A 27,013-nucleotide genomic window follows, 5' to 3' on the forward strand; every position below is an offset into this window, starting at 1 on the left:
TTATAAGCAAGACTAGAGGCCCAGTGCATGAAATTTGTGCACCGGTAGGGTCCCTAGTGGCTGCCGGCTGCCAGCCAGGGCCTCCCTTCCCCCAGCTGCCTGCTGCCACCACTGGCCGGGATGGGGCTGGCCAGGGGGAGGAGCTGTGGGCGGTTGGCAGGCTGGCCCCGCCCCCTGGTCGAACTCCCAGTTGAGACAAATTGCATATTAGACTTTTATTATATAGGAGGATGTTAGAAATACTGATTACAATTTTACATTAGCTGTGACAAAGACCACTTTAGGCAGGCTAAAATATTTTCTTAAAAAGAACGTACAGTGGGGCCTTGACTTACGAGTGTCCTGACTAACGAGTTTTTCGAGATACGAGCCGTCTCTCGGCCGATTTTTTGCTTCGAGTTGTGAGCTAAAATTCGGGTTATGAGCCAGCTTCAGATACCCCACTGCTAGTTGGCGCAGCAAACATCACAGTGAACGCCACAACATCAGCCCAGCATCACGTGTCTCACTCGTTCACAACTGATTTGACATACGAGTAATTTGAGTTATGAGCTCCGTCACGGAATGAATTAAACTCGTAAGTCAAGGCCCCACTGTATTTTTCAAGCATAAAATTTCAAATCCATTAATGACCCAGCTATATTGTAGTAATGATTTAACATTTTAAAATTCCAATGAAACAATGTAATCTGTAAGTATATTTGGACTTTAAATAGGAATTTGATTTGTCCTATCATAAAGTCTAAATTTCACCCCTTTCCAAGGTCTAGCTGTAAAAGTTGGTCACAAAATAAATGTAGATCCAAAATTTTAAAAGGGAGAGGTGAATTAAGAGGAATATAAACAAACCTTCTTATTAATCCTTTTTTAAAGATTTCAAAAATTCCTATTTGTCGTGCTTGCCAAATGTTATATAGTTGACCAAGTACTGAAATACGACCTTAATTTTCTTTGTTCTATAGGTAGAGTTCTACTGGCTGATAGGTTTTCCTGAATTCTTAATTATGGGGGATGGAGGCGGTGATGAGTGTGCACAATGAGGATATAAAAGATGTGGACCCAGTCCCTTCGGAGCTTACAACACAGGCATAAACAAGTCTTACACATCTAATCAACTCTCATCCTCATTACTGTAATAAGCCAACTTGCAGTTAACTACTTTCTTAAATCTAAACCTCCTTTAATCAGATTTCTATTTGGTGTTTTGTTTACAACTGTGATTATCATAAAACTTACTTGAAAATATCAGATATGGGAGCTTGTTTAAGCATTTTAGATTATTTTTACTGCCTGGAAAAGTCTTTCTTTGAGAAAAGATAGAAAAAAAGTCTATTCCAACAATATAAACACATAAAACTTCTAAACACTGGCTAAACTGCTGAAAACTTCTCTGAACTAAGCAAAATATGGTTGTATTTTAAAAACTCTCTCAGATCACTCATTTAAATGCTCAAAAGTTATTAATGAAAGGGTGAGGACTACGCCCTCCATCTTGCCCCAGGGTAAGGGCTACGCCCTCCATCTTACCCTGGAGCCTCCATTTTTGGGCAGCCATGTGCTCGGCAAGGCCTCTGCTAGCCACACCCAGGACTTCTTTAAACCAACCAATGATGACACCGACTTGCACCTGGCCAATCGGCAGGGCCCACAGTCCTTTCTCCTCCCCTTACTCCAACCCCCTATAAAACCCCTCTTCCCACAGGGCTAGCTCTCTCTCTGCCACCTGCTGCTGCGTCAGTAAGGAGGGTAGGGGAGCCAAGCCCGGGCTTGAATAAAGACTCTTATGCTTTTGCATCGGACACGGCTGGCTCCCTGGTGTGGTTTCTTGGGGATCCTGAAATCTGGGCATAACAATTTTAAGCACTAAATGGAAAAAATGTTCATTACATCTGCATATACCAAGTTGTATTCAATTTTTCGAAAGAAATTTTAAAAAAATAAACTTTAGATGTCAAAACATTTTTTATGTTAAAAACTATTGTTCAGTCTTATTTCTTTATTAACATTCTCTTTGTCTCATAATATAAAGGTAACTAATAACAAGTTACATGGACATGAAAGGGGAGAACCTTTCCACCTTGGTGGTGTTTCTGCTGTAGGCAAGGTCACTGTTTTCCTCCTTGAGGTTGGATTCAGTTTACCAAGCACTCAGCATTCTGCACAGTCAGCCTGCTGCGTCCTGCACATTCTTTTCACTTGTTACAGAAAACCAGGGCTTGCTGGACCACTGCTGTGGTGAAAACACCCTGAGAACTTCCTGGCAATGGCATCAGCGCTCATTGATAAACAAATCCATCACTTGTGTACATGCCGATTCTCATTTTTCAAAAAGTCAATTGAAAAAGTGGTTTTAAGAACAGAAAGATGTGTCCTTGACTTTTTTGTTTCCTCTCACAAAAGATTCCCTGGGATTTTCAAGAGGCTAGTATTACTATATTCCTTTTTTTATTCTTTTTTAATAATTTAAGTTCATTATTGTTTAAAGTATTACATATGTCTCCTTTCCCCCCCATTGACCACTTCTAGATGTCAAAACATTTATTCTTCTAGCTCTTTCTCAATTCAGTACAGTAGAAAGAGAATCAGGAGGCCACGGGGGATAATAAAAACCTGTATATGAAATTCTAATGAAAAAGGATTAAGGAGAGGCTTCAACTTCACCTTAAATGCTTTATTTCTAAAAAAACAAACAGAACAAAACACAAAAAACAACAAACAAATCCCTACAGTCTGAGTCAAACAAAGCAAAATATAAAGATCTAATAGATCTGGGTGGTCACTATACAGGAGTTAGCTATATATTATTTGCATACATTTTCAGTAAGATTAAAATATTTCACAATCCTTAAAACATTTAAAAAGCATTATTAAAAGAAATACTCAAAATAATATTTTTGGTGAAACAGTTCCTGAGGAACCAATTATAAGTATAGTTCAGGAATGTGCAACATGATTTATTTTACTTAGCCTTTTCTCCCAATCTTGGTATATGTCACTGATCAACTGTACCTCTTTTCTACTAACCCTAATCACAAGTTTCAAAATTATTTTCAAAGTGCTTCAGGAAAATAGTAATTGTGAGAGTGAGCAACACATCATAAAGTCTAATTGCCATTTCTGGACAAAATGGATTTTTAACTATGTTATCTTAGTTAACTGATATGCTTTAGGAATGAAGATTTTTCTGGTTAATTAGATTTTTAGTTTAGATTTTTTTTAAACTTATGCTTATAGTTGTGAAAATATGATATGGGTGAAAAGTTTTCAACCACAATAAAATAAATATGCGTAAGACTAGGATGTTCTCTTATGACAAGTCATTATTTCCCATGTACAAAGGGAGCAGTTGGGGCTTTTTTTCAGTTAAAAATAAGGAAAAAAGATCTTAAGAACATATATTATTAAAAGTTGGGACAGTTTATATATATAAAAAATTGGAGAGCCTTTAAACATATTTTAATCTATAAGATTGTTACCAACAACATCAAGAAATCAGATCTTTGCTTTTACAGGGCTTTAAAAAAAATCTCCAATGGAGAAAACGTGTTCTTTTTGATCTCCTTTTAAAATATAGAGAATACCTGGACAAGCCCAGACCTAGGGATCTAAGTAATGTTTATTTAGCCCATTTTAAGAGGCCCAATATCTAAGTTTTAGAAGTATTTTTTTTTAAATGCAATATTTGGTTTCCTGTCCTTCCTGCTATTCAAACTAAAACAGACTTAAAGCGAGCACCCTTTTTCCTTAATTCTGAAATTGCAAAATTTTGGGTACCATCTCAGTAACAACAAGGAAAGATACTACCTGTAGCTCAGTTAAGGGCTTTTTGACTTTTTGTTTGTTTCTTTCTTTCAAACTGTACACCCTCGTAGCAGGTGAGAATATACTCTCTCTCAATAGGTAACAATATATAGACAGTGTCAGTAGGACTATTAGCCTATATACCAGTGATGGCGAACCTATGACACGCGTGTCAGAGGTGACATGAGAACTCATTTTTTTTGGTTGATTTTTCTTTATTAAATGGCATTTAAATATATAAAATAAATATCAAAAATATAAGTCTTTGTTTTACTATGGATGCAAATATCAAAAAATTTCTATATGTGACACGGCACCAGAGTTAAGTTAGGGTTTTTCAAAATGCTGACACCCCAAGCTCAAAAGGTTCGCCATCACTGCTATATACTTTATAGGTAAGTTTTAGTTATTTTTTCAGATACAATGCTCAATTTACACAGGTATGATCAGGTTTTTGGACAGAATGCCTGGAGCCAACAGGTCAGAAAACAACGTAAGGCACTGAACAAAAGCACCTGCATTCAAATTCTTTAAATAGTAGATTACAACAAGTTAGTGAAGAAATGGGGGTGGGGGGGAGCAGATTATTCTCCATTTTCTATTTGCTGCAAGAAAGAACTTTCAAAAGTTATTAGAGACCCTTAGTGCTGTCTAGTATAGAGGGAACTGAGGTCCAAAGTCTCAGTTACAAGAAAAAATTATCAGATGAACAATGTTTCATGTTTTTAAACAATTTCTTTCGGCAAATGGAATTTTGAGCTTCTCTTCAACTTACACTCATAATTTTAATCATTATAGGATTCTGATTCTTTAAACTTCGGTGGTACAAGTCACTTTACCACTAACTAGGTCTCATGCTTACGCTCTTTCCTCTATACCACTTTGCTTCCCTTTCCTAAATGAGGTGCCTTAATGAAGCTTCTGTTCCTTAGAATCAATCAGTATTTTATACATGTAATGAGTAACAAGTACAAAATTGTATGCACACTACAACCAATGATCTCCTTGCTGATTCTTAACAGCAAGAAAGATCTTGCCTTAGGGCTCATGTACTTCCAGATTTCTCTGCTCATGAAATTCTTTTCTCCAGATAAACACATATTTTATACTAAGTATTTATTATTTGCTTCTTATATGCAGAATATAAGTTTCACAAAGTTCAGACATTATAACTGATGAATCCTGGAGTGCCTAGGATAGGTCTTGACAAAATAAGCACTTGTTAAATAAGTATTTGTTAAATGAATGTTTAAACTGTGTATCTGATTTCACTTAGCATGATACTTGTGAAATAAGTCAGTCACAGAAAGACAAGTATCACATGATTGCACTCATATGTGAAATCTAAGTAACAAAATAAATGGATAAGTGGAGTGGATCCAGAGACATGGAAGCATACTAGAACAGAGTGCGGAATCTCAGAGGGAAGGTGGGGAAGGATGGTTGGGTGGGAGGTAATCAACCAAAAACCTTGTATGCATATATGCATAACCCATGGACACAGACAATAGGGTGCTGAAGGCCTGGGGCACGAAGGGCAGAGGCGGACTGGGGGAGGTCAATGGGGGAAAGGGGAGAACATATGTAATACTTTCAACAATAAAAAATTATTTTAGCCCTAACCAGTTTGGCTCAGTGGATAGAGTGTCGGCCTGCGGACTGAAGGGTCCCAGGTTTCATTCCGGTCAAGGGCATGTACCTTGGTTGCGGGCACATCTCCAGTAGGGGGTGTGCAGGAGGCAGCTGATCGATGTTTCTCTCTCGTTGATGTTTCTAACTCTCTATCCCTCTCCCTTCCTCTCTGTAAAAAATCAGTTAAATATATTTTTAAAAAATTATTTTAAAAAAGTGTATCTGATAAAGAATAAAGAAATACATCAGAACTGGAATAGCTTTTAAAATTATAAGATTACTTAAGAGTTTTCTTTTTCCAATTTTATAAATGATTTTATATTTTTAGATTATTTGAACTGTGTGGCTACAACAAATTACCGAAGGCATTTAGACAGTTACGTATTTCAAAATGACTTGTACTTTTCATCTGAAGCCATTTTTAGACAGGTAGCTTAGTAGCTAATAAATTGTCAATTACGTCTCAATTTTCTAAAATATAATAACTATTTTTCCCGCTAAATACACCTGTAACTAGGATGTTACTGCATGATTTGACAATTAAGCAAGAATGAATCTAATCTTAGAGCAGTGAAACCCACTATAAGAGGAAGAGTGTGATTTGGTGGTTGATGAGTTTCCTTTTCCTCAATTAAGTAGATTTCTCTCCAATAGGAATCTGAGTCATTCAGGTTCTTAATATGATCAGACAATTATGTGCTAAGACACTATACAGAAAAAATGATGAAAGATTATCCAAGCCTAAAAAAAAACCCCACAGTAATACGCAATAACTTGAGGGCATTCATGTGAAACTTATTTTCCATATTTAAAAAATATGGAAACCATTATAAGGATATATGGATAACCATTATAAGAATGAGCTTATAGGCTGTATTCATTTTGCTTATTACAAAATTTGTCAGATTATCTATTTCCCCCAATAAATAATTTTATAAAAGTTAGCTCAAAAAGCTTTCTAATTAATAACTTACCAAATTAGTATTGTACTAGAAACCTAACTGCTACATCTAACAATAAATAGTCCTACAGGAAAATTTCTTCAGTTTAACTTGATGTGCTAAGTCTTTATTTCTTTTGCGATGGGAGCAGAATATGCCAGAAATAGAAAGAAGAGTAATGAAAGTGTTTAGGCTTCTGGGATTTGAGTGTAGATAAAGATCTAAGTCAGTAAGAGCCTCTTTTCAGTGGTTTAACCTGTCCTTCCACCCACACCTAGCTTCAGAGATTGCCCTGTATACATCCCATTCCACCTTCCAGTGCTTTCATGCCCGGTTTCCTTCCTTCTGCCTAAGTGCTGATCAGAACATGCAGCTTACATACAGCTCTTCTCCTACTATTCTGCTGTGGCTGAAGGACTCAGGCCTTTGAAGTAAAATTTTCTCTGCTACCAGTCACTTAAATGTATCAAATGTAAATAGGCTTCTTCCCAAATCAAAACAGATGGCTTGGAGCAAGTCACACTTGTCATTGTCAAAAAGAGCTAAAGAAATCAATAAATCATATTTTAAAGACTGTCCAAAAATAACACATATTTTGGATTAATACCTAAGGTGTAAGTAAATGTGCTGTGAAATATGCTATCCAAAATGAATACCAAACTTTAAAAATATATCTACAATTTTATCAAATGACGTTTATCTATTTAATGGTCATCTTTTCATCTTACAACACATTTCAGTACAAGGATTTAACAACTAAAACTTACTTGATTCGATGTGCCAGGTACTATGTTTAAAAATTTTATTATCTTTATTTTTATAATAATCATTTAGAATTTATTATTGTCTCATGAGAAAACAAATAACTTAAGAAAATGGCTTACTAGATAGAGCATTGGCCTGTGGACTAAAGGGTCCTGGGTTCAATTCCGGTCAAGGGCATGTACCTTGGTTGCAGGCTCCATCCCTGGCCTCAGCTGGGGTGCGGGCAAGAGGCAACCAATCTATGTGTCTCTCTGCCTCTCCACCTTCCTTTCACTTTCTCTAAAAATCAATGGGGAAAAATATCCTCAGGTGAGGATTAACACCCCTCCCCCCACAAAAAAGAAGTAGTAATCTCAAGTCACAAAGCTAAGTAATGGTGAATCCATTCTCTGGACTCCAAAATACATGTGTTTAAACATTTACAGTCAAGCATGTCAAACTCGTGTTTATTTAAATGAGGCATTAGGCCCACTGGCCGCGAGTATGACATGCTTGGTACACTATGTGGCTTGCTACACAGCAGATTAAGTTTTACAGACAATTTAAGTGTATCTGTTCAAAACCAAACTCTTATTCTTTTCTATACATCTACTCTTCCTCAAATGTCATTTTAGTAGATGCCTCTGACCTAGTTGCTCAAGCTAGCCTTCATAGATTCCCCTCTGTTCCTTATCTCTTCTACCCCATCTATTAAACTATCTAGAATCCATCTACTTCTTTCTAAAGATTCTTACAGATTCTGTCTCAATTTCAGTCAGGCCTGCACTACCTAACAAGCTGCAATACAAGACTTCTCCCTAAAGATACACTCTAGTGTTAAGAGTACACTGCAGCCCTAGCCGGCTTGGCTCAGTGGATAGAGCGTCAGTCTGTGGACTGAAGGGTCCCAGGTTCGATTCCGGCCGAGGGCACATGCCTGGGTTGCGGGCTCGTTCCCCAGTAGGGGGCGTGCAGGAGGCAGCTGATCAATGATTCTCATCATTGATGTTTCTATCTCTCTCTCCTTCTCCCTTCCTCTCTGAAATCAATAAAGAAATATATTTTTTTTAAAAAAAGAGTACACTGCAGATAGAATATAACTCATTAAAGTGGCAAAGGAATTGACTCAAATTCCAAAAAAATAAAAATCTAAATGCAAGCAACAATTGATATTAAATTCCAACATCTGGGACAGTCTTTTTGAGATAAAAAATTCTTATAACAGAATTTATTTTTCTATTATCTTTTCCACCTTTCCATTCCATCAATCTTTCTAGACAAAGGCATTAAAACCCTGTTTAGTGATGCTTCTATAGCAAAAATCTTCCCTTTTAAATACATTTATTTACCTACATACCTGAAGAGTATTGAAAACTGTCACCAATTCAAACCATTCACTTATTACAATACTAATCTTAAGTTCCTTTTTCCTTCCAAAGAACATACTTCAACATGAGAAAAAGGCAGCTAGCCCTTTCTCATTTATCCTATAAGGATTTTATAAAATTTAACCTCCCTAGCAAAATATGTAATAATAACAGCACCTTTTTATAGTTATGGTGTCTTCTATTTTTGAAGTACTTTCATATATAGAGGATAAGCAAAAGTAGGTTTACAGTTGTGAGTACACAAAACAGTTTATAAAACTACTGTAATAATCATAATCTGCATGTCTAGTTCCATATGAACTGTAAACCTACTTTTGCTCACCCCTGTATATTATTTCATCCTTCAGCAGCCATGTGACGTAAACTTTATAGTTATTATTCTCAGATTAGAAAACTCTAGGAGACATTGTCATTTTGCCTAGGTCACAAGGCTAGAAGAACCAGGACTAAACACCAAACACAGAGATTTTCCATTCACAGCTCTTTCCACTACATATCACTACTTCTATTTTTAAAAAATGTTTTGATATACAGAAATAAAAACTGTCTTTGTAAATAAAAATCTTATTATTTCCTTCAACTATTTCAATCATTGCTTAGTCTATACTTATAAAAGAGGGAGAAAGTAAGCCCTAACTAAAGATGAGGAATGCCAGCTAAAATCAACTTCATTTAAAATCTCTAAGAAAAAGAAACAATCCAAAGAAGATTACAAATAAATTTCTCCTGTTATTGAAACTAAAGAAGGTAAAAATTCATAGAAATCAAGTTAAATCTCAGCAAAAATGTTAACCATAATGTATCTGGTTAATGGAAGTCAGAAAATAAAAATAACTCCAACACACAGAAACGAACTATAAAAAGCATGCACAAAAAGGACATGCTTTCATTTAGAGAGCATGCTTCAATTAAATCTGCAGGCAATCTAAGGGGGATGTAAAACTGATGTATAAAACATACCTACTTTGCAATTAAATTAAATACACATTTACAAAAGTCTCTCATTTTTTGGTCAGAACAAGCCAACAACAGCAAGTAGCCAGAAATTATAATTAATTTAAAAACATTTAAGAAAAAATGGATATTCTAGATTCATATTTTCAGTCTGAGCTTCAAAAAATAAGTGAGCCCTGGCCGCTTTGGCTCAGTGGATAGAGCGTCGGCCTGCAGACTGGAGGATCCTGGGTTTGATTCCAGTCAGGGGTACATGCCTGGGTTGTGGGCTTGATCCCCAGTAGGGGGCATGTGGGAGGCAGCCAATCAATGATTCTCTCTCATCATTGATATTTCTCTCTTTTCCTCTCCCTTCCTCTATGAAAGCAATAAAAACATTTTAAAAAAAATAAGTGATTATTTGCAATTAAGTTGGCAAAACAGGAAATTGAGTTAAAATTTATCAATCTTTTAAATGGCTTTTCTAAGTATAACTTTTGTTTTTAAAGAGAGAAATTCCCTTTAGTATTTTATACCTCTTTGTAATGATGTATTTATTTCTACTGTTGACCTTGAATCTTCAGAGCTCACAGAAATAAGATAGATTTTTAGAAAATTAGTTGAATTCTGCCAAACCGGTTTGGCTCAGTGGATAGAGCGTCAGCCTGCGGACTGAAAGGTCCCAGGTTCGATTCCGGTCAAGGGCATGTACCTTGGTTGCGGGCACATCCCCAGTGGGAGGTGTGCAGGAGGCAGCTGGTCGATGTTTCTCTCTCATCGATGTTTCTAACTCTCTATCCCTCTCCCTTCCTCTCTGTAAAAAATCAATAAAATATAGCTCACAGAAATAAGATAGATTTTTAGAAAATTAGTTGAATTCATTAGTTCAAATTAGTTCAAATATGGTAATTTGAGGAAAGTCAGGTAGTATAAATAAATGAAAAGCCAAATTAAGAGATATAGGAAGAAATTAACTTAGAAGGTGACCAACTGCATAGCTTATTCTTACCTTGGCTGTTTTTTTCACGGGTTGACATTTTTGCTGGTTGAGACAAAAATGATATCTTATAATAATTGGGCATTTTCTTAAATGACTATAATAATGCACTTCTCTTTAACTACTATGAGCTAATAAAGTACATTGCATGAAAATAGTCAGTATACTGATCAATTAGCAAAAATTTAACTGATATAGAAAAGCAAAGATTTTAAAAAATAATTTTTACCTTGGTTGATGATGACATCTTTATGCCTACAAAAGAAATTCAAAGGCATTTATTTTATAATTTTATTTGGCTCACCATTATTACGAACCACCTGAAAAAACTGTAAAAGCTTCAATGCCTAGGCTAATGATGGCGAACCTTTTGAGCTCGGCATGTCAGCATTTTGAAAAACCCTAACTTAACTCTGGTGCCGTGTCACATATAGAAACTTTTTGATATTTGCAACCATAGTAAAACAAAGACTTATAGTTTTGATATTTATTTTATATATTTAAGTGCCATTTAACAAAGAAAAATCAACCAAAAAAATGAGTTCTCATGTCACCTCTGACACACGTGTCATAGGTTCGCCATCACTGTCCTACTCACTCCTCTTTCCTTCTGGTAATCACCATGCTGATATCTGTGTCTATGTTACAGGTTTCAAAAAAAAATAATTCAAACCAGGCACTTAATTGTACATGCAAACATGATAGTCACATATTTACTAATTTTCAGATATAACTGAGAAAGTATAATACTTACTTGTCTGTATTTTTTATAACTTTTGATATTAATTTTGATGTTGAAACTGCCTTCAATAATTTATTACGACTATCATCTGAATTTTCCCAGGAATTATGTGACTTCTCAGCTGTTGATGGTCGTTTTATGCTGGAAGAAACATATTAATTTCTTAGAGAAAAATTCTATAAATAGCAATGACATATAATTGACAGTTTATATAGAATATAAAAGCAGCAATTAACATTTTCTTAAAACTAATTCAGAAAAGAAAAGGAAGCATTAGTTGAAAGCTTCTGCCTGGATGAGTGAAGGAGTTAAGCAAGGCAATTACCAAATCTATTTTATAGTTTTCACTATTATTCAGAAGACTCATTAGAATAAGTTTTACTTGATTTTTAAAAATCTGTACTTTTTTTGTTATTAATAGGAAAAATCTATTTGCTTAAATCTCCAAGTAGCACTATTTCTCATAATTGGTGGAACTGTGTGAATTTGTGAAAAACCCTGTAATATTTCCTAAGTTGTTATAAAGCTGCTATTTCATTTTTTATGTCATTATATATGGTACACATGATACTTTCTAAATAAATTGTGGGACTAAAAGTAAAACTTTTGTTTATATCTTTTAGAGACAATTTTACCCATGACTAGAAATAAACACAATTTAACCTAAGAATGTTGTATTATCAACACTGATTCATTTATTTATAACTGAAAATTTTCTGACTTCTATATAAATTTTTGGCTGCATTGCTAACCATCCTATAACTCATCCAAGTCTTCAAGACTTCTCACAATAGTATACCAAAGAGCAATTTAGAATGGCAAGCACATTTCCAAGAGACCTTAATAAGCTGGAAAGAAGGCCTGGGACAAAGAAGACATCAGATCAAATCAGAACCTTTAAGAGATTGATTATAAAAATAAGTTACCTTTAACCACATACACTTCAAAAGTGTGTAACATTAATAAGCTATATCCAAGAAAAACTCCACATGAGACCAGGCAGAAAAATTTGCATGAGACACACAGACCAAGCATTTTTAAAAATGTTAAACATGCATCAATAAAGTGAAGGATTTTTTGTTTTCCCAAATTTCCCATTAGTGATTTAAGGCAAAATATTAAACTGATCAAGTAAAAATATATTATAAATCTTTTAGAAATGGTTATTTTACTAGAATCCTAGCCAGTTCTGAGAATGGTTTAATATTTTCCTAAGATTTCCAAGTGGAAGTATGCTGATAAAAAGAGGAGTGGGTAAAAGTGGGTTTATAGTTGTTGAGTATGCGAAACAGAGTTTACTCTAGTATTATTATTATTAATTATTGTATTATTTTCCACAAGAACACCTGTAAATCTACTTTTTCCCACCCCGTATAACTATACCTAATCATATAGCTAAAATCAGCATTTCTAAAGCAGGCATTATTTCATTAAGTTGGTCTAAATATTTGCTTATAAGGCAGCTGTAGCACTGAACTCCCAGCATGCAGGTTTAGATCCCCAATTTAGGCTTACACACATTGTTAGAATGTCTCTCCCTTCTCCCCCTCTCACAACTTTAAAATATTAATTATTACAGACACAGAGAGAAGCCCTCAAGCAAGCCTTTAGCATAGAAAAGACCAAGTGAAATGGATTCATTTCTCTACTCAAGCAAGAACTTATTCTCCTAAAACCGAGAGGCAGTAACAATAAAGAGCCATTTGTTGAGAGGGGCCCTTGAAAGCTAAAGGTTGTAATGATGCCAAAATACGAAGAGGACAATTACAAATGGCAATTTTCTATCCATGGCTATAAATTTATGCATAGTTATATAAATTTAAAATATTCTATAATTTTATTAGAAAATTAATGTCTTGGTTTTAGAGTAGGTTATTTCTGCTTTCCTTTCATCAAACTGTTCATAGCTTAGTTTTTCCCCCCCGTTTTAAATGAGAAATTTTTATCTTAAATTCTTCATTTTCCAATGTCTAAAGTATAGATTATAGCAATAAAGGAAAAACAAAAGCCACTAGGCTTTCTCTTGGAATCCATGGATAGCCAACTTTTCCCCATGTCATAGAATTTAGGTATCATTACAACCATTCCCTAGCTCTGAACTCAGGGACAGTTAAAACCTTTTGGTGGGAGTAGAATTCTTGCTTTCTTGAGTTTGTCTGTGTATTTGGAGAGGCTGTGAAGAGGGCTGGGGAGAAGGTGATGCTCGAATTTGTGGACTTTGATCATTAGAATGAGATTCCTCTTTTTTTTCTCTCTGTCCTTGTGGTTTTTCTTTCTTTTTTTCTGTACCACTGTAAAATAAAGTATAACATGGAACAACACAAATTTAAACAAAACAAAAAAATTAAATGATGGGAAAAGTGATTATTATATAATTCAATCCTAAAACACATATGAATACAATTTACACTGCTTTCATTGGAATGAAGATGTTTCTTTGAAAATTCTGGAAGCTACTATTAAAATCTTCAGTGAAAAATTTAAGAATAATAAGGTAATATATCTATTGCCCCTTTAGACCCAAAACCATCTTGGCAGATTTGGAAGGACAATAGAAGATCTCATTTCAGCTTACCCAAATGAGAGCATTAGTGACACTTTCCATTACTTTTGTAACACATACTGACACCCAAAGCATGCTGACCATGTTTAGAAGATTATTCTCTAATTCCCATTTCTTCTGTATACTTCTGCTCCTGCCAGTTGAGTTTTAAATTTACCAAGAGTTCACTGTGCTTCCCCCTGAATCTGTTTACACCAGCTGTACTTATTTTAATTGTAATTAAATACAAAGAAAACTGACAAAATATACAAAGAAGAGAGAACTGTAATCTTTATGAACACTAAGTTAAATGCCCCAGAAAGACTCCATATAAATGAGTTACTAAAAAAATTGTTACATTTTATGTAGGTGAGACAACTATAAAAGTTTAAGGGGGAAAAATCATAGAGAAAGATACGGGTTCTAATTCATATTGTTTTGCAAGAGTTTTAAAATTTCTCACTGTTTTAAAAACTACAACTAAAAATTATAAAAAATAATTTATGGGTATATTTTATGCAAGATCATCAATAAGGCATCTAATCAGAGATGCATACTTAGAAAGGGGATGAGAGGCTCATTTAATTGACAAATGAATATATGTGAATACCAGAGGCCCGGTGCATGAAAATTCATGCACTCGGTGGGGGAGGGAGGGTCCCTCAGCCCAGCCTGCGCCCTCTCACAGTCTGGGACCCCTCGGGGAATGTCCACCTGCCAGCTTAGGCCCGCTCCCTGGGGATCAGGCCTAGGTTGGCAGTCAGACATCCCTCTGGCAGCCCGGGAGCCCTCGGGGGATGTCCCACTGACAGCTTAGGCACTCCCCATAGGGAGTGGGCCTAAGCCACAGTCGGACATCCTTAGCGCTGCTGAGAAGGCCAGAGAGGCTCTGGCTGTGCTTGCAGCCCTCAGCCCGGCTTGTGGTTGAGTGGAGCTCCCCCTGTGGGAGCGCACTGACCACCAGGGGGCAGCTCCTGCGTTGAGCATCTGCCCCCTGGTGGTCAGTGCTCGTCATAGCGACTGGCCAGTCTTTCCTGATCGTTCTGCCATCAGGGTCAATTTGCATATTACCCTTTTATTATATAAGATATTTTGTGTTAAATAAAAACATTTATGGCCCTAGCTGGTTTGGCTTAGTGGTTGGAGCGTTGTTTCACGGACTGAAGAGTGCTGGGTTTGGTTCCTGTCAAGGGCATGTACCTCAGTTGCAGGCTCTATTCCCACCCAGGTTGGGGTGTTTGTGGGAGGCAACCAATTGATGTGTCTCACAAGGATGTTCTCTCTCTATCTCTCCCCTTCCCTTCCCCGCTCTAAAAATAAAATAATCAATGGAGAAAATATTCTCAGGTGAGGATTAACCAAAACAAACATTTATGTATAAATTCTTGTGATTCAACACTTTGACTTTTATTTTTATTGTTGATAGTATTCACACTTTGACTCTTGATTAATGACACACCTGCCATTCCTAATCACATGATGTAAGAATCCTTACACTGCATAAACTACAAAGCAGATAGAATCAAGACTTGAATTCCAGAGTTGAAAAGGTAGAAAACTATCAACTGTTTAAACTTAATCAAACACATTTTGTAATTAGACTATATGGTGTATAAATCTACAAGGAAGTAGGTTTACAAACATTTTAAACAAATATGCATACTATATACAATTTATCGCATTATAATAGTTTAAAATGTTAACGTATAATTTTGACAGTGACATTTCTTAATCTGATTAAGTTCTGATACCTTCAGACTGGTCCTTAACTCTCTACTTCATGTTCAGTTTTTTTTGTGTGTGTGTTTTTAAAGTATGTGCTGACATATAATTTTACCTCAAAAATATCAGATTAACTTTGAAATTTATATCTGAGTTAGAAATTGCTTTTTTCTTGTTCTTCAAACTATCCTGAATGCACAAGCCACTACTCTTATGTGGGGTCCAGCACAACCTAAGAGATTTTCCTTTCGATTTATTAAAAACAAAATACTACCAAGCCCCTGAATCATAAAGTAACAAACTCAGTTGGTCTTAGACTGCTGAGTCATTATCATGCATAATATTGATCATTGCACAGAACTATAGCTTGGTAAAAATCTAAACTATTACTGGATACAAGGAAGTTAATTAAAAACTGGATGAAATATTTCCACTCTGCATTTGTCTTCTTATAATTTGTCATTTTCTTTTCTGAGAGTAGAGCACAGGTAATAAATTTTTGCATGCCTTGGAGGAGAAAGTCTAGATTCTGTAATGACAATGACTTCAAAGACTGAATTCTAGAAGGGGCTTTTAAAAGGCCTAAAGATCTTGTCATTTCTTCACCATTCCTGGTTAACATCTTTAAGTCCACACTGATGAATAATTCAGTCACTAGCATTAGTTTATCGAGGCAACCATTTTCTATCAGTACACTTTAAAATATTATTCTATTACTTAAGGTCCTCAATTATTCTTTGAAGAAAACAGCTCTAAGATTATGTAGTTGATCTCTTGTGGTCTCTCCAAACTCCATATGGAATAATTTGTTAGGAATTACACAAAAGCAATTTTGTTGAAACAAAAGATTAAATTAATTAATTGATGAAAAGTAGAGAATATAAATCTGTAATCCACTGAAACTTTTATATTGCAGTATTTCCACTGTCTTCCATCCCGACACACATACATAATACACATACCATACAGTACTATATTTTAAACTAAGCCTTAATTTTGTAGTCATGGTTAAAGAATAAAAGTTATAATAGTGTTTAACATCCCACTAATGTAGATATTTATCAAAGACTCTATTTCTCCTTTAAAAAGCTGCATTAGAAGATGACAAATACTGTATAATATCACTTTTATGTGGAACCTAAAAAAAACAAAAATAAAGACTCAGATACAGAGAACAAACTGATGGTTGCTAGAGGGAAGGGAAGGGTTAGGTGAAAAAAGTGAAGGTGAATAAGAGGTACAAACTTACAGTTCTAAAATAAGTCACAGGAATGTAATGTACAGCATAGGAAATATAGTCATTAATATCTTAATAACTTTGTATGGTCACAGATATTTACTAGATTTATTGTGGTGATCACATCATGGGGTACATAAAAATGCTGAATCAGTATGTTGTACACCTGAAATTGTATACCCACTACTTTATAAACTAGAGGCCTGATGCATGAAATTCGTGCAAAGGGCTCGGCCACCGCCTGCCACCTGCCTGCCTCTGCCCCCACCACCGCGGCTTCGTCCAGAAGGATGTCCAGTCTAATTAGCATATTACGCTTTTATTATTATAGATAGGCAAGCATGTTATATCAAATGTATCACTTTCTATGGAAAACTCACTTATGTAATTACATTAAACATAGTGATGCTTAACTCATCAACAAATGCTTGTTAAAAAGAAACCAAAAAAAAAAAAAAAAACCCAGAAAATGCAAATGTTTTTTTAAATCTACAACCAAAAGCTGCCTCACACAACTCAATAGGTATGATGATTATAAACTGAGTGAGTACAGGCTGAGATGTCTCTATGTTCAAAGGACATACTTCAATTCCATAAGCTCTACTTCACATTTGTTTCAGAAGTGGACTGTTATCACATTCGACCATTTTACAATGTTTTTCTCTCTCTCTTTCTCACACACACACACACACACACACACACACACACACACCCCTTACAAATGGATACCTTTTAGCAGCAGATGAAAAAGTGTCTTTTCTGGCAACTGAGACAGAGCTGGTATGACTTGGTTTTCTGTTTGTACCACTCCCATTGGTTATACAGGACATGGAAATAGCTTCTCGAATGCCTGTTTGACCTAAAGGTGATTAAGAAAAAAATTTTCACTAAATTTAAAAATATTTCTCAAAGATTGGAGTTTAAAAAATTAAAACATTAGTGTTTGGAACTAGTAAGCACATTGTTCTCCCTGGTATACAGCATACAATAGTCTTGTCTCAAGAGTTAATCTCATCAGAATAAATTTATAGGGAAGCCATGCTAAATTGCTAAATTGCAGCTAGATCATTCGTTACCTAAATGGTTTGTTTGCCACACATAGCAGCTTTAAAGTACATGATTTTAGGTTGTGCTTCAAATTAAACCACAAATTCCCCACATGTCGCTAATTTTCAGAAATAGCTCAGGTTCTGTTGAAATTTAATTAGAAATACTAAATGTTAAATCTTAGCATGTTATTTCATATTAATAAATTATAAGTATACAAAGTAACCTCTGCTTTTTAAATTTACACAGTAGAAGGACTGGAATAAATATGTGATGCCTATGCTGGTGTGGCCAGAAGACTCAAAGTCACAGATAAAACAGCCACATACACTTAAGGGGTAAGTTTATTTAAAGGTTTGGGAATAGAGAAGTTTTGAATTATTGGACTCAGTTTTCTCACATGCACACAAGAAAATCTAACTTTTAAATTTGGCCAATCTCACATTTGTTTGCTTCTCTTCATAAAAGCACAGAGTAAAACACTTTTATGTATAGCACTCTAAAGCAGCGGTCGCCAGCCTTTCGGACCTCACAGACCATCAGTGGTCCGCAGACCACCGGTTGGCGACCGCTGCTCTAAAGTGTCCCATATATGATGGTATAACACTGCATTTTTACATGAATAAGCAGATAGGCACACCTGCATCATAAGCATCTAAAATGTTTCCTTAATATACAGATTCCTAGACCCTACCTCAGACCAAATGACTCAGAAGAGAGGAAAGGGGAGACCTACTGTATTTTATTTTTTGAAATATCCTAGTAAATGTTTCACAAATTATAAGGTACAACCCTTCCAATTTATGCTAATATCATTGGTCATCAGCTCTAGCGCTAGTCTGTGAAACAGGAGACTGATGTATTACAATATTTAAATTTTTTAAATTTATTTTTTTATCCTCTCTGAGAATATGTTTTTTGATTTTAAGAGAGACAGGAGAGAGAAACAAACATTGATCAGTTGCCTTCTGCACGCACCCCAACTAGGACTCGAACCCATGACCTTTTGGTGTACAGGATGATGCTGCAAACAACCAAGCCATCTGGCCAGGGTTGTACTACAGCTTAAAAAAAAAAAATTGTGGTAAATACTCATAATGTAAAATTTGCAACTTTAACCATTTATAAAGGTACAATTCAGTAGCAATCAGTGTATTTACAATGTTGTGCAACCGTCACTATTTTTCAATTCAAGAACATTTTCATCACCTCCAACAGAAACTCTTTACTATTATGCAGTCCCTACTTCCCCTCCCCCCAGCCCTTGTCAACCATTAACCTGCATTATCTCTATAGATTTGCCTATTCCAAATATTTCATATACAAAGAATCATACTACGTATGCTCTTTTTGTGTCCAGCTTCTTTCACTTAGCACCATGTTTTCAAGGTTCCTCCATGTGGCAGCATGTATGAGCACTTCATTCTTTTTTATGGCTGAATAATATGCCATTGTATAAATATACCACATTTTGTTTATTCATCCATCCGTCATAGACATCTGGTTGTTTCCATCTTTTGGCTATTTTGACTAGTGTTGCCATAAACATTTGTGTACAAGTTTTCATGTGAACATCTCATTTATTTAGGTATATAACTAGGAGAATTGCTGGTTCACATGGTAATTTTATGTTTAATTTACTGAGAAACCCCAACAAACACAGCAGTTGTACCATTTTACTATCCACCAGCAATGTAGGAGGGTTCCAATTTTACCACATCCTTGCCAACACTTATTTTTAGTTTTTAAAAAAACTTATAGCCTTCTCTGTGAGTATTAAGTGCTATCTCACTATGATTTTGATTTACATTTCCCTAATGAGGATGAAAATCTTTTACTGGGCTTGTTAGCCAATTTGTATATCCTCTTTGGAGAAATATCTATTGAAATCCTTTGGCCATTTTTTCAATAGAACTATATGATGTAAATTGTTATCTTCCTTCTTTTTTCTTAGTAATTTTAGAGCTAAAAGTTTGTCAAGTTTGTTCATCTTTTTTTTCAAGCTTTGGTTTCATTAACTATTATTTTCCTATATTCTACTTCATTTATCTCTAATCTTTATTATTCCCTTCCCTCTACTGGTTTTAGATTTGATTTTTTGTTTTTCTGTTTCCTTACAGTTAAAGTTAGTTACTGATTTGAGATTTTTTTTTTAAACATAGGCATTTACAACTATAAATTTTCCTGAACACTGCTTTTCCTATATTTTTTGAAATGTAAATTAGTTTTTTTTAGATTTTTTGTTATACACACACAATAAAACATTAAACACTATGTAAAGCCATATTTAGTCTGCAGTCCACTTCCCATGCTTTCTTTCAAAGTCCCAAACCTCATCTCAAAAAAGATCACTCACACTCATTAAGACAGCCATTATTAAAAACAAAACCACACACACACACAAATAACAAGTCTTGGGAAGTATTTAGAGAAATTGGAATCCTTGTATATTTTTGGCAGGAATTTAAAATGGTGCAGGTGCTGTGGAAAACAGTATTGGCTACTTTTCAAAAATTATACATGGAATTACCATATAATCTAGCAATTCTACATCTGGGTATATATACCCAAAAGAATTGAAAGCAGGGAGTTGTCTGGGTTGGGTATCTTGGTTGGAGCATCATCCCAATGCACCAAGGTTGTGGGGTTCTATCCCTGGGTTGGGGCACATATAGGAATCAACGAATGAGACAACAAATTGATATTTCTCTCTCTTTCTGAAAATCAATTTTTTAAAAAGCAGGGAGTCAAGCAAATATTCGTACACCCATGTTCATAGCTACAGTATTCACAATACGCAAAAGGTAGAAGCCACCCAAATGTCCACTGAATGGATATCCAATTGTTATGTATACATATAATGCATATTATTCAGCGTAAAAAACAAATGAAGTTGTGAAACATACTATCACATGGATGGACCTTGAAGATGTTATTCTAAGTCAGAGGTGGGGAATCTTTTTTTTTGCCAAGGGCCATTTGGATTTTTATAATATTCTCAGGCCATACAAAATTATCAATTTAAAATTAGCCTGCTGTATATGGTTAAAAATTTAATTAACTCTCACCCCTAATGCCTTGGCAGGGCCAGACCAAATTATTTCACGGGCCTTAGACAGCCCTCGGGCCGGATGTTCCCCACCAGTGTCCTAAGTGAAATAAGACAGACACAAAAGAACAAATATTGTATGATTTCAATTATACTAAGTATTTAGAGTAGTGAAATTCATAGAAATAGAATGGTGGTTGTTAAGGATTGAGAGGGTATGGATGGAACAAATGTGGAGTTATTGTTTAATGGGTACAGAGTTTCAGTTTGGGAAGAGGGAAGAGTTCTGAATATGCATGGATGGTTGCACAACAATATGAATGTATTTAATGCCACTGAACTGTACACATAAAAATAGCTAAAGTGGTAAATTTCACGTTATGTATATTTTATCACAATAAAAATATTCAATACACCACCAATGTTTCTAAGTCCTATAGTTTACTCTTCAATTCTTCAAATGCTTTCAAGGTAGCTGTAGAATTATCATTCATCTTTACATGATTAGATGGCAGTGTATGTTTCAGAGTTTTGATCAGTTTCAGGGGCTCTCTATTCACATCCTAAATATTTACTCCTAAAAGGCCATCTTCTAATGTCCATTTCAAAGCCTATATATAATGGCTTCCAACTACTGAGCCAGTTATAAAGTTTATTCCATAAAGTAGTAACAATAAAAAATGAAAATGTTTGTGTAATTATTTCAATATTTTATTACTTTATGTAAAATGAATGAAAAAACTGAAAAATGAAGGTGCTGATGTGAATGAAAAAGGTCTCAAAAACATAATATATGATTGAAAATTTTCTAGTACTATGTTAAAAAGAACAAATCTTTGGCCTAAACTGAATGCTCACTGGATTTGTTAATTGTATAGTCACTAGTGAAAGAAAACAAAATTTTTAAAAAGTAAAAAACCTGAAGAAATTTTGGAGCCATACCAAAGACTGAAGTACAAATGATAATTTTACTATATTTTTAATATCTTTATCAGAATCTCCCTCTCACACATATATACATGATGTAAGCATTTCAGAGATGAATTATGTATGAATATTTTATTTTGGAATATCTCACTGAAAGCAACAGTGAGATAGGGCCATGGACCAATAGTTATTTCTGGATTTCTTGTGTTAAATTATGTCTAATCCTCTCTGATAAAAAATACATAACGAAGTTTCTTCATGTTCTTTTACCTCAAGAAGAAAGAAGAGCTTGTATTTCATACACATTAAGCTAACAATTATTTCCAACAGAAAAACATTATACTACCAAAGTATAAATGGAATAATCTCTTCAATTTCAGAATAATCTGATTAGGGCCACAATTTGCATGAGGACTATTAAGTACTCTGTAACTCGTTTAGAATTTAACGTGTAGGTGTTTTATTCACTAAACACCAATAAATTACAGGCACTTTTCAAAATATATATACATAATTCTGTATATATGTGTAATTCATAAATATATAATATAATCTCTGCGTTTCACATGTAATGGAATTGTTTCAGTTGCATTTTCTACATTCTCTTGAATATCACTTAAAAAAAAACTACCATTCTTTTACCAATGTCTCAATGGCATATCTACTTCAACTTAGTGTTTCTGAAATTACTAACCTAAATTGACATTTTATGTTGATACTGATGTGACTATTTATTCCTTTCTCAGCAATTACACTATGGTGAAATTTTAGTTACTGATTATGAAATATACTCTTCTGAATATTAATATATTTATAAGATTGAGTCACCCTATAATCCTTAACTGAATATTACTTAAAATACTACTGTGCAGAAAAACATAAAAAACTGACCACTAAAACTTTGTAGAAAGCTTCTAACCCTGTTCAAATTACCTCATCCTGTAAGAACTACTGTTAAGTTTATAATGAAAGGAAAACAAAGGAGCTTATTCTGACATTATTAGAAGCAAAACCTTGTTTTTGACTTTTTGTAAAATGTAAATATATATGCCATTAGAGCTGAAGTGTCTGCGCACCCATCTCTGAGCACATATCCGCAACTTCCTCTCTCCTAGAAGTTACCATTTAGTTTAGGTATTTCTGATTTGCAGTAATAAAACAACCAAACATAAGAGAATAACTTTCTGAATACCACTTAGCTACAGTAAGCAAACTGTTATAGCCATTGAAGAGGAAGACTCTGAAAAAATGGTTAGAAGAAAAAAAGAATAGTTGGTGAAACTAGGTTTTTTTAAAAAAATATATTTTATTGATTTTTTACAGAGAGGAAGGGAGAGGGATAGAGAGTTAGAAACATCGATGAGAGAGAAACATCGATCAGCTGCCTCCTGCACACCTCCCACTGGGGATGTGCCCGCAACCAAGGTACATGCCCTTGACCGGAATCAAACCTGGGACCTTTCAGTCCACAGGCCGATGCTCTATCCACTGAGCCAAACCGGTTAGGGCAGAAACTAGGTTTTTTTTTAAGAGGCAGGTAGGAGGTGGGCCTAGGCAGTCCTAAGGTACAAAGGTGGGTTAGGATGAGATGAACATTGATTAGTTGCATCACTTTACAAGTAAATTGCATCTAATTACTTGCCATTCAAGTTATAAACCAACTAGAGGCCTGGTACACGAATTCGTGCACCAGTGGGGTCCCTCGGCCTGGCCTGTGGGATCAGGCCAAAACCGGCTCTCCGACATCCCTCAAGGGGTCTCAGATTGTGAGAGGGCACAGGCCATGCCGAGGGACCCCACCGGTACACAATCAGGGCCGGGAAGCAACGGGGGAGGTTGGCCAGCCGAGGAGGAACTGCGGGAGGGCTCCAGGGCTTGTAGGGCCCTTCTCGCTCAGTCCTGATCGGCCAGATCCCAGAAGCAAGCTAACCTACCAGTCAGAGCGTCTGCCCCCAGGTGGTCAATGCACGTCACAGCAACTGGTTGACTGGTCGACTGTCTGCCCCCTGGTGGTCAGTGCACGTTACAGTGAGCGTTTGAGTGGCCTTAGCATATCATTAGCATATTATGCTTTGATTGGTTGAATGGACGACTGGACACTTAGCATATTAGGCTTTTATTATATAGGATTGTTTCTGATTCTCTCTCTGATATCCCCAAATTTGGTGGTTCCTGTTCCTCGATCTCCATCTTTCCAATTGGCACAAGCTGGCTCACCTTCATTCAGAACCCTTGCCTTGCTCTTCTAGCCACCTGTCAAATTTATCTTTCTGACCTGATCATGTGTACTCCCTTCAACCTTTGATAAAAGTGGGAAAAACAGAAACCTACATTATTATGGTAAAATTGTGGGTCACTTTTTCTTTTTAAAACTCCTTCAATGTTGTTAAATTACCTGATTAATATTGAAAATCTGACTATTTTAAAAATTAAATCGAGCATGCTTGGTAATTCCTGTAGAACCTTTACATCTTTGTTGTATCTCTGTTTATCTTCTTTGTTGAAGATCAGTCTTGCCTCGTACTGTCAAGACAGACCCCAACTATCTATTATATAAATATACCACCATGTCTTTATTCATTTACCTTTTGACATTTAGGTTGTTTCCAGTTTTGTACTATTGTAAATAATGCTACAATGATATAATACATATATCTTTTTATATATATATACTAGAGGCCCGGTGCACAAAAATTTGTGCACTCGGGGGGGGGGGGGGCGGGAAGAAGGGGTCCCTCAGCCCATCCTGTGCCCTCTTGCAGTCTGGGACCCCTCAGGAGATAATGACCTGCTGGCTTAGGCCTCCTCCCGGGTGGCAGAGGGCAGGCCCAATCCCTAGGTGCAGCCCCTGATCGGGCTCAGAGCAGGGCCGATTGGGGAGTTGGGGCACTGCCCCCTATCATGCACAGAGCAGGGCGGATCGGGAGGTTGCGATGCCACCCCTAGTCACGCTCAGGTTACAGCCGATTGGGGGGTTGGGGCACCGCCCCCTGTCACACTCAAGGCAGGGTCGATAGGGAAGTTGCAGTGCCACCCCCTGTCACGCACAGAGCAGGGCCGATCAGGGGGTTGGGGCGTTGCCCCCTGTCATGCACAGAGCAGGGCCCATCAGGGGGGTTGGGGCTCCGTACCCTGTCACACACAGATCAGGGCCGATCAGGGGGTTGAGGAGCTCCCCCCTGTCATGCACAGAGCAGGGCCGATCAGGAGGTTGAGGAGCTCCCCCCTGTCACGCACAGAGCAGGGCCAATCAGGGGGTTGAGGAGCTCCCCCCTGTCACTCACAGAGTAGGGCCAATAGGGGAGTTGGGGCACTGCCCCCTGTCACACACAGAGCAGGGCGGATCAGGGGGTTGGGGCACCGCCCTCTATCACCCACAGAGCAGGGCCGATCAGGGGGTTGGGGCGCCGCCACTGTCACACTCAGGGCAGGGCCGATGGGGAGGTTATGGCTCTACCCCGTCACACACAGAGCAGGGCCGTGGGGGGAGGGGGGTTGGGGCGCCACCCTCTATCACCCACAGAGCAGGGCGACCAGGGGGTTTGGGCGCCGCCCCCTGTCACACACAGAGCCGCAGGGCCATCAGGGGGTTTGGGCACCGCCCCCTGTCACGCTGATCCCGGTGCTGGGAGGCATGTTACCCTTTTACTATGTAGAATAGAGGCCTGGTGCACGGGTGGGGGCTGGTTGGTTTGCCCTGAAGGGTGTCCTGGATCAGGGTGGGGTCCCCATTGGGGTGTCTGGCCAGTCTGGCTGAGGGGCTGAGGGCCGTTTTCAGACTGGCGGGTGACTGAAGCTCCCAACCGCTCCTTTTTTTCTTTCTTTCTTTTTTTTATTCTGGGCCAGCTTTAGCTCTGAGGCCTCGGCTGCTGAAAGCAGGTTTCTGGCCTTTGTTTACCTTCTGTATTTGATACAATGTTGTGGTCCAGCTGGCTGAAGCCTGGCTGACTAAAGCAGGTTTCTGGGGTTTTGTTTAGCTTCTATATTTGCAACATAGTTGCTTAGAGTTGCAGCTTAGAGGCCAGCAAGTCAGGCGGGGAACGTTGGAGTCCTCCATCACTGAAGCAAGCAAGCCTCCTGTTAGCTTTAAGCTGCCTGGCTGCCGGCCCCCATCTTGGCTGGCAGTTAATTTGCATATCTCCCTGATTAGCCAATGGGAAGGGTAGCGGCCGTACGGCTAATTACCATGTTTCTCTTTTATTAGATAGGATATGCTTTCATTCTTAAAGGTAAATAACCTGGGTTGTATAGTAGGTGAATTTTTAACTTAAGAAACTGCCAGGTTTTTTTCCAAAGAGGCAGTAGCATTTTACATTCCGAATGTTGTTCCAGCATTCGGTCTATTTGCATATTAGGGTTTTAGAAACTGCACTGAGTTTCTAATTGCTCCAAATCCTTGAATATAGTTGGAATGACCAATCTTGTTACTTTTAGCTATCCTGGTGAGCATGTAGTGGTATCTCACTATGTTTTTAATTGGCATTTCTTTAATGTCTAAAGGTGTTAAATATTTTTTTCATGGGGAATATTAAGTCCTCTGTAACTCATTTAGAATTTAACCTGAGGGTGTTCTATTCACTTATTTGATAGTAGGAGCCCATTGCATGAATTCACGCATCTTGAAAGGAACTGTGGGCCCAGAGGCTGCAGTGAGCACAGGGGCAGGTCTCGGCCCATCCTCAGTGCCCCCGCTCAGCCCCTCCTGCTGCAGCCCGCCCCCTGCCGCTGCTGCTCCCAGGCGCTGATAGCATCGCCCCATCACTGGGTGTGAGTGGTGGCTGCCAGCCCCAATCGCCCCTCAGGAGCATGGGGAGGTAGAGAAGGCCTCAGGGACGATCGGGGCCTGCAGCTGCCACTTGCACCCACTGACAGTGCAGAGTAATTGGAGCCAGCAGCAGGTGCAAGCGCCAGCAGGACCGTGGCACGCAGGAGCAAAGAATTTTCAGTAACTACCAGAGGCTTGCCCCAATGACAGCAACCGGTGCCCCACTTTGGTCTGGCGTCCCCGCTCAACTGCTTCACCATCCCGCTGCAGCCTACATCCACCATGTTCCGTGCTCTGCCACCTGCTGCCGATGCCTGCCATGTTCCGCGTGCACCCCCTGGTGGTCAGCGCACATCATAGCGACTGGCCGTTTGGTTGTTTGGTTGTTCCAGCATTCGGTCTATTTGCATATTAGGGTTTTATATAAAGAGATCATATATCGTCTTTGGTAATGTGTCTGTTCAAATCTTTTCTCTATTTTTAAAATGGGCTGTCTTCCTAATTATTGAGTTGTAAGAGTTGTTCATATATTCTAGATCAGTGGTT

The 27,013-nt window shown here is 37.3% G+C and overlaps 1 protein-coding gene across 9 annotated transcripts in view; it reads right to left on the reverse strand.

The window, feature by feature from the left end:
• EML4 (echinoderm microtubule associated protein like 4) overlaps positions 1-27,013 on the reverse strand; it is a 157,258-nt gene that overhangs the window by 57,481 nt on the left and 72,764 nt on the right. For 2 of the 9 annotated variants that reach the window (XM_014447866.1, XM_023747423.1), the window contains exons 3-7: positions 17,409-17,538; positions 13,296-13,469; positions 11,191-11,319; positions 10,666-10,691; positions 10,449-10,481 (exon numbers count right to left, since the gene is read on the reverse strand). The exons of 1 other annotated variant lie outside the window; for it this stretch is intronic. In XM_014447866.1, the coding sequence (XP_014303352.1) occupies positions 10,449-10,481; positions 10,666-10,691; positions 11,191-11,319; positions 13,296-13,469; positions 17,409-17,538 (492 nt within the window). The remainder of the gene's footprint in view (positions 1-10,448; positions 10,482-10,665; positions 10,692-11,190; positions 11,320-13,295; positions 13,470-17,408; positions 17,539-27,013) is intronic. 6 more of the 9 variants (XM_006083421.2, XM_023747411.1, XM_014447870.2 and 3 more) reach the window with 5 other exon arrangements.

This window comes from Myotis lucifugus, unplaced genomic scaffold (genome assembly GCF_000147115.1).
Source record: "Myotis lucifugus unplaced genomic scaffold, Myoluc2.0 scaffold_6, whole genome shotgun sequence".
NCBI lineage: Eukaryota > Metazoa > Chordata > Mammalia > Chiroptera > Vespertilionidae > Myotis > Myotis lucifugus.